This window comes from Oncorhynchus keta, chromosome 14, assembly GCF_023373465.1.
Source record: "Oncorhynchus keta strain PuntledgeMale-10-30-2019 chromosome 14, Oket_V2, whole genome shotgun sequence".
NCBI classification, from domain to species: Eukaryota; Metazoa; Chordata; class Actinopteri; order Salmoniformes; family Salmonidae; genus Oncorhynchus; species Oncorhynchus keta.
The window spans coordinates 59,370,841-59,384,842 of record NC_068434.1 but is presented as its reverse complement, the minus strand read 5'-3'; the positions used below and the strand labels follow the sequence as shown (position 1 = coordinate 59,384,842).

Genomic DNA, 14,002 nt, shown 5'->3' with positions numbered 1-14,002 from the left:
CACACACACACACACACACACACACACACACACACACACACACACACACACACACACACACACACACACACACACACACGACACCAAACTGCATTCACACAGACAGACAGACAGACAGACAGACAGACAGACAGACAGACAGACAGACAGACAGACAGACAGACAGACAGACAGACAGACAGACAGACAGACAGACAGACAGACAAAACGCTATCTCACATAGGGAGACAGGGCTTGGCCTTGTACGAGGCATCTGGGAGGAGGAAGAGTAGAGATAGACTGTAGGGAACACAGTGGTAGTGTGTGTCAGACAGCTTAGACAGCACACTGATAAACCACTGGCCTGCTCTACAGGATGTGACCGGCACTGTGGCTCTCAGCTCTGATTAAATACATGTATCAAACCTCTCTTTACCTCTCTCTCTCTGCACTTTACTTCCTTCATCAATAGGCTGCAGTTTAACTTGTCTTCAATGTGACCAATGGAACCATTACACACACACACACACACACACACACACACACACACACACACACACACACACACACACACACACACACACACACACACACACACACACACACACACACACACACACACACACACACACACACACACACACACACACACAGGGGGAACAAACACACAGTAGCCTACACACCCAGATGGATGACAACACACAGGAACACAGACAAACACAGTCCCATTCCCCCTCTCTCTCCTCAGGCCATTTGAATTGCACCGCGACAGAGGACATCAATCTCCTAGCTGGCCGTGAGTTGTTCAGAAAGCCTGGACTGGGGATGGGTATGATTTTGGTATCAATCACACTTTGTTCTTTGTCGGTGTCGCCACAGTGTCTTAATCGCTCTGCGTGTTTCTCTCCCCCTGTCTCGATCGATACCCTGCCTCAACAACACACAGGGAAGGACATCTATCAGCCACACAGTCTCGGTGTCTCCAGGCCTGGCCTATTTGTATACTGGAGACACACACACATCCTATTCCTTATCTGGGTTTGATATACTTGGTGCTTGGCCTCTTCTTTTCAGGTCTTCTACTCTCCCTGTTGTCCTCTTTCTTTCGCTACCAACCTTCATCCATCCATCTTTTTGCTCCTCCTCCCTCTCGCCACCCCACCATGGCTGACAGAGTGTGTGAGAATGACTGGATGAGAGAGAGAGAATGAACGAGTGAGTGGGTGGGTGAGAGAACGAGTGAGTGAGTGAGTGAGTGAGTGAGTGAGTGAGTGAGTGAGTGAGTGAGTGAGTGAGTGAGTGAGCGAGCGAGTGAGCAAGTGGGCGGAAGAGCGAGTAAATAAGTTGCTAAAGGAGAGTGAGTGTTGAGTGAGAATGTGGGAGAGAGAGAGAGAGAGAGAGAGAGAGAGAGAGAGAGAGAGAGAGAGAGAGAGAGAGAGAGAGAGAGAGAGAAAGAGAGAGAGAGAGAGAGAGAGAGAGAGAGAGAGAGAGAGAGAGAGAGAGAGAGAGAGAGAGAGAGAGAGGTGAACAAGTGATGCAGGGTGCTTTAGGCCCAGTCTATAAATCTGGGGATCCTGGAGAGAGACGGACGATGCTCATAACGAGCCAACACCGAATGTTTTTATTCCGCCATAGATTCCTCAAACAGGGCACAGCTGGACCCAGAGATTACACCCAGACAGAGATAGATCGAGAGGGAAGAATGGCGGGAGGGAGGGACAGATGGAGGGAGAGCAGCATATCCTCTCGTCTCCTCTATTCTCTCTCAGTGGTGACCCGAGCTGTCGCCCGTGATCAGTTGCCACAGAGTGCGGCGCTCTCATTCCACAGCAGCCAGCTAGAGACCCTGTCTGATGAACACATGCTTCGTACGTGCCCGATGAGAGGCATATTTCCTACGTGTCCAACAACCAGGCAGAGACCTAACGACTAGAGATGATTCACAGCCGTACAGTGTGTAATGCGTAAAAGCACTGGTGGGATGGCTACATGCCATGCAGTGCACTGAGCCCAATCCAACATGATGCATTCATGTCATCTAGTGCACAAGGACACTACCCAGTCGGAACAGGCCACCTGCTCTTGACGGATAAGGGTCCTTAATCTCTGTGACATGGGCAGAATTTATGGACAGCACGGGATAATTGGGTCCTGTGGCAGTGTAGCACTGTGCATGGCGGGGACAGATTTGAATTGAAGATTTCAAGGTCCCCCCCCCCATCTCCATCTGCCGGTCTATGTGCTCCACATTCACTTTCCTTTCCACTCCTCCCTCTGTCTCCCAGTTCATGTGAGACTATTTGCAGATAAGTATCCCTCGGGGTGGAAGGCATGGCGTCTGTTAATCCTACAGCCTAGAGGTTAAGTGTGTTGTGCCAGCTAGCGAACCGTCTCTGGTTGGAATCCCTGAGCCGACGCAATACACACAACAACAAAAAGCTGTTGATGTGCCGTTACTTCCTGTATTTCATTTGGGATAAGAGTGTTTGCTAGATGACTCGCATGTAAATGTCCTAGTCACAGGTAGGGCGGAGATTTGCCACAGACCTTATGATATTATCATGACGCTGAGGCGATTTGACGTTCTGAACATGTTGCTCCCCGAGTGTACTAAACAGTAGGAACACCTGCTCTTTCCATGACATAGACTGACCATGTGTATATCCAGGTGCAAGCTATGATCGCTTATCGAAGTCCCCTGTTAAATCCACTTCAACCAGTGTAGATGAAGGGGAGGAGAGGTTAAACTAGGATTTTGAAGCCTTGAGACAACCGAGACATGGATTGTGTATGCGTGCCATTCAGAGGGTGAATGGGTAAGACAAAGTATTTCAATGCCTTTGACCCGGGGTATGGTAGTAGGTGGCAGGTGCACCGGTTTGAGTGTGTCAAGAACTTCAACGGTGCTGGGTTTTCCACATTCATCAGTTTGCTGTGTGTATCAAGAATGGTCCACCACCCAAAGGACATCCAGGCAACTTGACACAACCGTGGGACGTATTGGAGTCAACATTGGCCAGCATCTCTACGGAATGCCTTCGACACCTTGTAGTCCATGCCCTGACGAATTGAGGCTGTTCTGACACATTTTTCTATATTTTTTTATTTATTTACAAATTGATACCTGGTGTCAAATATCGGGGTCGGCAGGGTAGCATAGTGGTTTGAGTGTTGGACTAGTAACCGAGAGGTTGCGAGATCGAATCCCTGAGCTGACAAGGTAAAACTCTTGTTGTTCTGCCTCTGAACAAGGCAGTTTTCCCACTGTTCCTAGGCTGTCATTGAAAATAAGAATTTGTTCTTAACTGACTTGCCTAGTTAAATAAAAAATCTATATGATATTGTTTCATGAGCCTAGGACCTAGAGGCAGCATTTAGCTATTATGCCCCGAGCCTCTGGAATAGCCTGCCAGAGACCCTGAGGGGGGACAACACTGTGGACATATTTTAAAGAGATCTTAAAACACACCTTTTAAGCTTTGCTTTTCTTTGGGGTGCTGTTCCGTCGTTTGGTTTTCAAGAAACGTTAATCAAATACAACCGCCGACTGTTTGCTCATTGCTGTTGCTGTAAGATGGCAACTCAGTGCAATTGCACATGTGCCAATTGAATCTCAACAAGGAAACAGCCTGTGGTTGTATTTGATTCACCTTTATTGAAAGTATGGATTTCAGCAAACAAAGAAAAAGCACACAACTCGAGGGCAAACATAGGTACAAGGTTAGCGTTTCATCATTTACATTTTTGGAATTATTGACATTGGGCGAATCGATGTAGCTGAATTCCACAAAGCCTGGTCTCTTGTGGCACTCCCTTGGTGGAGTTCATCAGAAACTCCATTCACCTTGAAGTGGAGTTTAGTCAGCTACATGAAATTGTAGGTACTTGGGTAAAAGCCGGGGGGGTGTATGAAACCACTCCTGAGTAGACCACACTAGTGAACCTCCCATATGTGCCTTAGTCAGAGGTGCACGAAGGGGGGAGTCAGAGGTGCACGGAGGGGGGAGTCAAAGGTGCACGGAGGGGGGAGTCAGAGGTGCACGGAGGGGGGTTCCTGCTCTCTGCGCTCACCTTGTTCCTCTCAAACAGCTCAGTCTGGATGGTCTTGAGGTCAGTGTCCAGGGCACTGGCCGCCTGCCTCCGTTTACGGGCCAGCTGTTCCTCCAGGTCCTCCGTCTGCGCCCGCAGCTTCTTGTTGTCCCTCTCAAGCGCCAGCTTCTCGGTCTCCAGGCGCTCCCGCCGGCCCCACTCGGCAGCGTTCTCCACCTGCAGCCGCTCCATCTGAGGAGGAGTGGGAGGAGGAGGGAAAGCCATGTCAAATCAGAGGGAGAGGAACGAGGTCAGAGGGAACGTTGAATCAACCAATCGCTGTACCAGAGGGGAATATGCAGTCAGTCAGTCAGAGCACCAGTGTCCAGGTCGTGACAGTAAAACCCTTTGTAAACGCTCGACAAGTGAAGGGGCTCTCCATTAGCATTTTTATCATACTCTCCTTTCCTTCAGCCCGGGCCTGCCAGCCACCAGAGCAGAGCCATTAAACATGCTCAGGGTGTATTCTCACGGCTGATATTTGAGCGGCGTTAAGCCGGGAGGAAGTTGCTGCTGGGGCAATGAGGAAGAATACAGGAGAGGGAGAGAAAAGAGAGGAGAGGCGTGAGGCACGTGGGGCTGACAGTGGACTGGTGTCGGGCCCCCGGGGGCCGCTCCTCTGAGGGGGGACAGGCGATGGGAGGAAGGCGCTCTAAAAGAACACTTCAAAGGAGAGGACACGTTCCACTCCACCATAAGCCACAGGCGTGAAATATACTCTCCAAAAATGACAACTTAGTACGTGAGGGACACACTGACCACCCAGCCAGCTCCCACTTCCACCATGTCAACTAGTGGGTCACAGTTAGAGACAAGTGTCAACTTGAGTTCAATTGATGTTGAATGGGCTGAATTACCCCCATTAAGTGTAAAGGGATTTGAGATCCATTACAACCCATTATAGATGCTTAAAAGCCAACTGGCTGTGTGCTTAAGCCTCACCTCTGCTCGTAGCTCGGCCAGTTTCTTGTCCATACTAGTGCGTGCTCCCAGCTCATCCTCCAGGTCCTCAGACATACGACCCAACTCATCCTGGTGTACCTCCTTCAACATGTTGAGCTGAGAGAGAGAGAGAGAGAGAGAGAGAGAGAGGGAGAGAGTGAGTGAGAGAGAGAGAGAGAGAGAGAGAGAGAGAGAGAGAGAGAGAGAGAGAGAGAGAGAGAGAGAGAGAGAGAGAGAGAGAGAGAGAGAGAGAGGAGAGGAGAGAGAGAGAGAGAGAGAGAGAGAGAGGAGAGAGAGGGGAGAGAGAGAGAGAGAGAGAGAGAGAGAGAGAGAGAGAGAGAGAGAGAGAGAGAGAGAGAGAGAGAGAGAGAGAGGAGAGAAGAGAGAGAGATGGATACAGCCAGACAGCAGGAACATCTACAGGTGTTAAGCTCCTTGGTAAAAATATTGGCATCCATGGTCATAGTATTATTTCACTCTCCTCCTATAAACTGAGATGCCTTCAAGGTTGATACGCTCCCATACAACATGACGTTCTCACTCAGCTATGGAGGCTACAGTGGTTTCTCCCTTTAACCTCGGAGATCCCACCGTGGGCCACGCACATAATGCGCACCTGCCACAGCTCAACCTTCACCTCTCCTTCTCTGCGCTCTCCTTCTCATCAAATATTCATTCCCGCTCTCACTGTTCTCATCCCTCTTATCTCTTCTCTCCTCTCTCCTCTCCTCATCTCCTCTACCACCTCTTCTCCCTTGATGATATCCGGAGAGATTATTCAGTCATCACTGACTACCCTGCCAGTCCATTCATGGTTTTCCAATAACATCGACAGACACACACACACACACACACACACACACACACACACACACACACACACACACACACACACACACACACACACACACACACACACACACACACACACACACACACACGCACGCACAGAGAGCTTGTCTGCTCTGAGCACAGAGTGCCTCCTAGTGGCAGTCTCCTGTAAACACACCCTGAGCCGGCGGCTCTGGCTCTTTGAAGCTGCTGTCTCAGCAGGTGTGTCTGTGTGAGGTGGATGTGTGCCAGTCTGCCAGGCTGTATTGACGTAGGTATGGAGGGGTATGGCCAATATGATGTCAACACTTCTAAGGCCACCAGGATCAAAGGGCTGACGTTTGATGCCTTTACCCCGTTTGATGTATACGTCCCCTGGACGGGTGTTGGAGGGATCGGAAGGTAGAAGTGACCCTCAATCTCACCTGTTTCATGGCCTCCTGCTTGGTCTTGTTCTGCTCCTCATATTTGAGTTTCCATTGGTTCAGCTCTGTTTCCAGCTTTTCTATGCTCTTGCTGAGTGCATGCTTATCCCTGGGGAGAGAAGAGAGTTGGTTAAATACTGCTCTAGCAACATAGGTGATGACTATTCAACAGAGATAGATCCCAAACCTTCAGAGAACCATCGAAAACATACACACTATTAGTTCTGAATATTTAAAACAGGAAAATAGCTGTGCCTATTCAATATGTTTTTTGAAGGAAGAGACTTGATAGAACCGGTGTCCCCAAAATCCTATGTAACCATGATGCCATCCACACACCGAGTTGGATAGATGTCGTGGTTGGCTAAAAGTGACAGCTGACTTCAACATTCTGGGCGAATATAAATGTCTTCTCATGAGGTCAGCAGGGTGCCTATGGCACTGACAGAATGACTGGTCCAGAATGTTGCAGAATAGCCCTACAGAAACCAGTCTTACAGACAGACGGGCTCTGACAGATTGGTGGACCTGAAGATGCTGACCAATCACCAGCGGGGAAATGAGCAGCCTCCAGTGAGCTCAGAAAACAGTTATGATTCTAATGGAAAAGATCATGGGGCTGATGGTAGTGTTGGCGAGAGCGGGAAGCTGCAGCGGTGCCAGAGCCGAGCTCAGGCCAAAAAAACAGGAGGCTCTGCTTGTAAATTATGAGACTGGCATCTCAGCCAGGGTGGAACAGAGAAGAGACAGAGCAGTTACGAGTCTACACTTTCCATGCACTCAACATTAACGCAAATTTGATCATGAAATATGATGGACGGATGCATTGTGAAAGGTGTCTCGCATGGCTCTAAATTCAATACGAGCTATAATAGAGTGGGGCAAAAAAAGTATTTAGTCAGCCACCAATTGTGCAAGTTCTCCCACTTAAAAAGATGAGAGAGGCCTGTAATTTTCATCATAGGTACACTTCGACTATGACAGACAAAATGAGAAAAAAAATCCAGAAAATCACATTGTAATATTTTAAATTAATTTATTTGCAAAGTATGGTGGAAAATAAGTATTTGGTCAAAAGTTTCTCAATACTTTGTTATATACCCTTTGTTGGCAATGACAGGTCAAACGTTTTCTGTAAGTCTTCACAAGGTTTTCACACACTGTTGCTGGTATTTTGGCCCATTCCTCCATGCAGATCTCCTCTAGAGCAGTGATGTTTTGGGGCTGTTGCTGGGCAACACAGACTTTCAACTCCCTCCAAAGATTTTCTATGGGGTTGAGATCTGGAGACTGGCTAGGCCACTCCATGACCTTGAAATGCTTCTTACGAAGCCACTCCTTCGTTGCCCGGGCGGTGTGTTTGGGATCATTGTCATGCTGAAAGACCCAGCTACGTTTCATCTTCAATGCCCTTGCTGATGGAAGGAGGTTTTCACTCAAAATCTCACGATACATGGCCCCATTCATTCTTTCCTTTACACGGATCAGTCGTCCTGGTCCCTTTGCAGAAAAACAGCCCCAAAGCATGATGTTTCCACCCACATGCTTCACAGTAGGTATGGTGTTCTTTGGATGCAACTCAGCATTCTTTGTCCTCCAAACAGGACGAGTCGAGTTTTTACCAAAAAGTTATATTTTGGTTTCATCTGACCATATGACATTCTCCCAATCTTCTTCTGGATCATTCAAATGCTCTCTAGCAAACTTCAGACGGGCCTGGACATGTACTGGTTTAAGCAGGGGGACACGTCTGGCACTGCAGGATTTGAGTCCCTGGCGGCGTAGTGTGTTACTGATGATAGGCTTTGTTACTTTGGTCCCAGCTCTCTGCAGGTCATTCACTAGGTCCCCCCGTGTGGTTCTGGGATTTTTGCTCACCGTTCTTGCGATCATTTTGACCCCACTGGGTGAGATCTTGCGTGGAGCCCCAGATCGAGGGAGATTATCAGTGGTCTTGTATGTCTTCCATTTCCTAATAATTGCTCCCACAGTTGATTTCTTCAAACCAAGCTGCTTACCTATTACAGATTCAGTCTTCCAGCCTGGTGCAGGTCTACAATTTTGTTTCTGGTGTCCTTTGACAGCTCTTTGGTCTTGGCCATAGTGGAGTTTGGAGTGTGACTGTTTGAGGTTGTGGACAGGTGTCTTTTATACTGATAACAAGTTCAAACAGGTGCCATTAATACAGGTAACGAGTGGAGGACAGAGGAGCCTCTTAAAGAAGACGTTACAGGTCTGTGAGAGCCAGAAATCTTGCTTGTTTGTAGGTGACCAAATACTTATTTTCCACCATAATTTGCAAATAAATTCATAAAAAATCCTACAATGTGATTTTCTGGATTTTTTTCTCATTTTGTCTGTCATAGTTGAAGTGTACCTATGATGAAAATTACAGGCCTCTCTCATCTTTTTAAGTGGGAGAACTTGCACAATTGGTGGCTGACTAAATCATTTTTTGCCCCACTGTATGTCTGAGGAAAGCACCTTCACATACTTGAACATTCCTCAACCTCTCTAAACATGGTCTTCCTTCCAACTCCCTTGATCCCCTCTCCTTACTCGCGTTCCTTGAGCAGGACCTTCTGTGATTCGTCGAGGCGGAGCTGGAGGGCGTTGATCTTTCCGGGGTCCTCCTCCATGGCAGCGATGTCATCCCAGAGCAGCCGGCTGCGGTCCTGACGACTCAGGGCAGAACGCAGGCTGCTGGCACTACGGGCGTCCCACGAGTCTGGACCTTCCGCCTTGGACCTCAGCACGGACTCCAACAGCTCCAGCTCCTAGGGGAAGGGAGGGATAGAAAGAACAGAATGACAGGTAAAAGAGAAAGTGGAAGGGAGGGAGGGAGGGACCGATGGCGTAAGTAAACGGGAGAATCCGGGAGAATGACCAGAAAGGAGAGAGGAAAGAGGAAGAGGGATCTATGCAACTTCATTCACTGTTAGTCGACACCTGTTGTTTACGAAGCATGTGACAGATAACATTTTATTTGATTAGATGAACCATGCAGGGGAGTCACCCCACTCTGAAACCCCGACGTCAGCCATCACAGCTCCACTCCAAGCGAGAAGGCTGGAGAGCGAAGCGGACTTCTCGACTCAAATATTTACTTTTCTTAACTAAACCCCACCAGGGAGCCAGGTTTTTTCCTAGCTCAACAGCACCGGTACAGCAGCTATCATATTATCCCCTATCCAAATTTCCTGTCTGTAAAAATGTAATTCCCGGGGCGTTTCTCTGAGTAATCAAACACTGCCTTTTTCTTTCTGTCTCTTCATGTCTCTGGGAGACAGGGCTCCGGACCCTTTGCCAACTTCCTGTTACTGGGAGAGCTGAGCACAAGAGCACAACCATCAGACGGGAGGGAAAAACACAGGCTGTTACCAGTGGTGGCCAGCAGGGGGACCTAGAGGTTAATGTATGTAGCGCCGCTCCTCTCACTCAGCCCGCCACATGTGGAAGCAATCAGCGTGTCTGTGTAAGACTGAGGGAGAGAACAATGAAGGGGCAGGAAATGGGATTGTATGTGAGCATCCCCACAATGCCCAGCTCAGCTTCATGCTGCTGTTTATCCAACGGTGAGTTATTACAAATGGCCAGCTGCTTGCCTAGGGAGAACTCAGTGTGTATGTTGGCCCATGGTGAGCCACTGAGGAAGAATCTGACTGGACATTCTCCTCCAGGTTGCGTTGTATGTCTTCTCATTATTCACTTATTTTCTGTGTTCCCTTTGGCTCCAGACTGGGAAAATGAGCACGGTTATCGCCATTGCCTTTCATGCCTGAAGTGAACCTCCTGCTCTGTACGGGTGTGAAAGTGTGTCTGTCGAGTGTTTCCATGGAAACAGCAAGCCCCCCATGTGTGAGTTGGCTGAAGGTCAAGTCAGATTGCTAATGACACTGATCTGTATTCACTGCTGCTTGAGATGCATACAGCTGAACACCCCTTGCCACGATTCACGTTTTCCCTAAAAACAGAAACCTCATCTTGTTCAGCTCTCAACGACGAGTTTTAAAAGAGTTGAATACACCTGATGAGCCAGCTCAGGGAGGTTTTTTTTATTCTATTTTGACTGTGTGTCTAATTGACAACGGTACATCTGAGGACACCAACAGCTACAACGCCGTACAATCGTGCAAGATGACAGGCTTTTCTGTGACAGGAAGCTTGTTTCATTCCCTGTGTCTAACAGGGAATTATCCCTTCCCTTCAAAATGTCTGAAAATACGAGGCTCATAGAGAGGGAATTGGGTTCCAAGGCTGCAGTACCCAATCTGTGCCCCCTGGGTAGAAGATAGGGTTGTGCAGGGGGGGGATTCTATTTTAAGAACAACAGCTACACTTCAGCAGAGCTCCCACTGAAGCACAATGCTGGAGGTTAAGCTCTGAGACATATCTGCTGGCTGGCTCTTCATTAACAAGATGAAACACTGGCCTAAATAAGTGACTGATGCTCTATCTTCTACCAAGACCTCAGACCAACCTTCCCCTGTGCAACCTATTCTCTGACTGTTCTGGGTTATAGAGTACTGGAGTGTGTCTCTTACTGACATTGTTTGGGTCTAGAGTGTGTGACCATTCTCTCACCTTCTGTCTGTCAGGTTTATCTGTGTCCACATCTCTCACTGGTTCCTGTTCTGGTGACCCGTGCCCCTCGCCCACCCTGTCCTGCTTACTGTCCACAAGGGGCTGTGAGGAGGAGGAGGAGGATGGGGTGGAGGAGGAGGAAGGTGGTGCTGAGGGGGCATGGGAGGGTGAGGCCTGGTCAGCACGGAGACGCAGTGCTTCCTGTCTGAGTGTCTCGTTCTCAGAGGCCAGTTCCTGCCGCTCCCGCCTTGCGCCTGTCAGCTCCTTGGTCAGGGTGTCCAGCCTCTGTCGGAGCTGCCGCACCTCGTCCCGTGCCCGGTTCCTCTCGGAGCGCACCTTGCTCCACTTCTCCCTCCAGTTGGCTGTGCAGTCCGACCACCAGCGCATGGTCTTCTCCATTTGGGCAGCTCGCGCCCTGGCCTCCTCCAGCTCCCTCAGACGCAGCTCCTCACGGCTCTCCCAGTCCCCAGACTCGCCCAGGCCAGGGGAGAGCAGCAGAGGAGGGCTGGAGCTGGGGGTGCCCCCCGTGGGGCTGGGCGTGTGGGTCAGGCTATCAGGAGAGCGGACCCTGTCCGGCCCCAGGCCCAGGCCACAGAGCAGGCCCGCCCCGGACTTAGCGGCCTCGGCCATGTGGGGGCTAGGGGTGTGGTTCATCACTGAGCCGATGATGATCCAGGAAGAAGCAGGAAACACAAGCGATGCTGTGCACTCAGGAGTGCATGGTTGCCTTTACTCAGTTGGCTACCTGCAGATTCAAACACAAAACAGAGACACTGGTTAGTTGGACAGTACTAGGGCTGTTGCGGTGACTATTACCGCCACACCGACGGTCACGAGTCATGAAGACAGTCAAATTCCACATGACTGTTTAGTCACTATAATTAGGCTTCTCCAAGCTCTGATGCTGCTGCTGGTCATTAGTAGCCTGCCAAACTTGCTAACTGCCTGGTACTCAGCACTCTATTGTCCCTCTAATCACTCTGACATCAATGCAAATCGAATCGAACATCTAATCAAACACTTCATGAGAGCCCATGAGCTCATGTTGCGCAACATTTCTATAGGCTATGCAAATGCGGGAGAAAACAGAGTGATGGTCTCTACTAAAAAAAGGAGGATCAGCTTTCTATAGGCTAGGCCTACTATATTTATTTCACAACTCTCCTAATATTGCTTATATTTACAACAGGAGTATAGCCAACCTGGCTGGCATGAAAATAAACCATGGGGAAAAGCGTCCTCCATTCGCTATTTAAGTGGATAGATGACAAGTATTTCTTCCCCGCGTAAGACAATGGCTTTTTTAAAATTACTTGTTCGAATCATAGTCGCACACCTCATGCAGCCTAGCCCATAGGCCTATATGTTTTAATGAGCTTTGTATCACAACTAAAGTGGGCAAATAACTTCTTAAAATGAAACACATGAATCCGCTTTACAAGGGGTGTAGAGCCTAACTGGCACACATAAGCAGAGGAAGATCATTTTCACCATAATGCACCTTTATATTAAAAAGCATTACATGCATAATTGCATTTGCGGGCCACTTTTGATTATGGTATTTTTTCCGCTAATGGAACATTCGCCTACTACCATGTGAGCATTGCTGCGCTTATAATGTGAAGAAATAGCCTAGTTTATCAACATTTTAAGCTAAACGTTCTGATCTGTTGAGTCAGCCACATTTCATAAAAAGGTTTTTATATTCATTTGGGATCTATCGCATCCCACAACTGTCCCAGACTATGTTTGGAATATTTATTTATCGCACAGAATAGAATTGGTCTACTTTTGTACTGTGGGGGATAGTAGATTGACATAGGCTAGTGCTTTTGCGGTTCGTTAAGCCTACTCATCTTGTTGGCTGACGAAAAAAAAACCATCTTCAATATGCACCTCGGAATTGGATTGGGACGCGCGCAGTTGCGTCCCCGACGTGTCTGTCTTAACTTGTAGCCTATGAGAAAGACCCGATCATGTGAGAGAGAGCAGTGTGAGGGAGAGATGCTTCGGATTGCGCAGCACACACGGAGAAGGGCACAATGCAGCCCCGCGGACCGCAAAAGGCATGGATTTTTTTAGGGTGCATTACGGCCACAAAGGGGATTGCTGTCGTGAAATTCGAGGAATTATGAAGTGCTTGTCAAATTGTGAATGAGAGACTATTGAAGTGTGTACAGCCTTCGCAAAATAGTATTTTGAATAGTAGAAAATAATATAAAATAACGCCACGGAATTATAAGCAAATCTTGTCTGCTAAATGAACTAGTGTAGCCCACAGCCATTAGGCATAGCCACATCAGGACCTAACATAAAGACAACTCAGAGTGTGCTATTCTGCTCTTCTGAAATATGAAATATTCCTTCATTTCATGCTTCTTTAGACCTGTCTAAAATACCGTAATTGCTGGACTATTAAGCGCACCTGAATATAAACCGCACCCACTGAATTATACAAAAATATGTGTTTTGTACATAAATAAGCCGCACATGTCTATAAGCCACAGGTGCCTACCGGTACATTGAAACAAATTAACTTTACACAGCCTTTAAACGAAACACAGCTTGTAACAAAAATTAAACAGTGGCCTACCAAGAAAGTCATTGGTCACTATCTTCCTCCTCCTGTGCACTGAAACCACTGAAGTCATCTCCTTCGGTGTCGGAGTTGAATAGCCTCAGAATTGCTTCATCCGATGTTGGATCGTTTTCTTTGTCGCTCTCGTCACTTTCATCCGGAGGCAAATATCCCACTGAGCTCATGCTGCCCCTTCAACACGCAGCAGTCCAGCCTTTCGAAACCCGTTGATGATAGTGGATTTTTTGACAATGCTCCACGCTGTCAGGACCCACTGGCAGACTTGACCATAAGTTGCTCTTCGCATGCGGCCCGTTTTAGTGAAGGATTTCTCCCCACTTGTCATCCAAACCTCCCACTGAACAAGGAGCGCCACCTTAAATGCACGATTTACACTGATGTGGAGTGGCTGCAAATACTTTGGGCCATCTGCTTTTCTTCCCTCTGAAAGCTTTTGTTGTCTTTCTGCACTGAGTCAGTTCCTCACGCTGCTGTTTCCAACGTCTTATCATCGACTCATTAAGGCCAAGCTCCCGTGCAGCAGCTCTATTTCCTTTTCCAACAGCCAGATCAA

General features: G+C 48.3%; 1 protein-coding gene across 1 annotated transcript in view; it reads right to left on the bottom strand.

The window, feature by feature from the left end:
• LOC118394132 (coiled-coil domain-containing protein 102A-like) overlaps nt 1–14,002 on the bottom strand; it is a 75,737-nt gene that overhangs the window by 33,622 nt on the left and 28,113 nt on the right. The window contains exons 2-6 of the mRNA XM_052462044.1: nt 10,851–11,595; nt 8,826–9,043; nt 6,267–6,375; nt 5,011–5,127; nt 4,051–4,260 (exon numbers count right to left, since the gene is read on the bottom strand). Of these exons, the coding sequence (XP_052318004.1) occupies nt 4,051–4,260; nt 5,011–5,127; nt 6,267–6,375; nt 8,826–9,043; nt 10,851–11,504 (1,308 nt within the window). The 5' untranslated portion in view covers nt 11,505–11,595. The remainder of the gene's footprint in view (nt 1–4,050; nt 4,261–5,010; nt 5,128–6,266; nt 6,376–8,825; nt 9,044–10,850; nt 11,596–14,002) is intronic.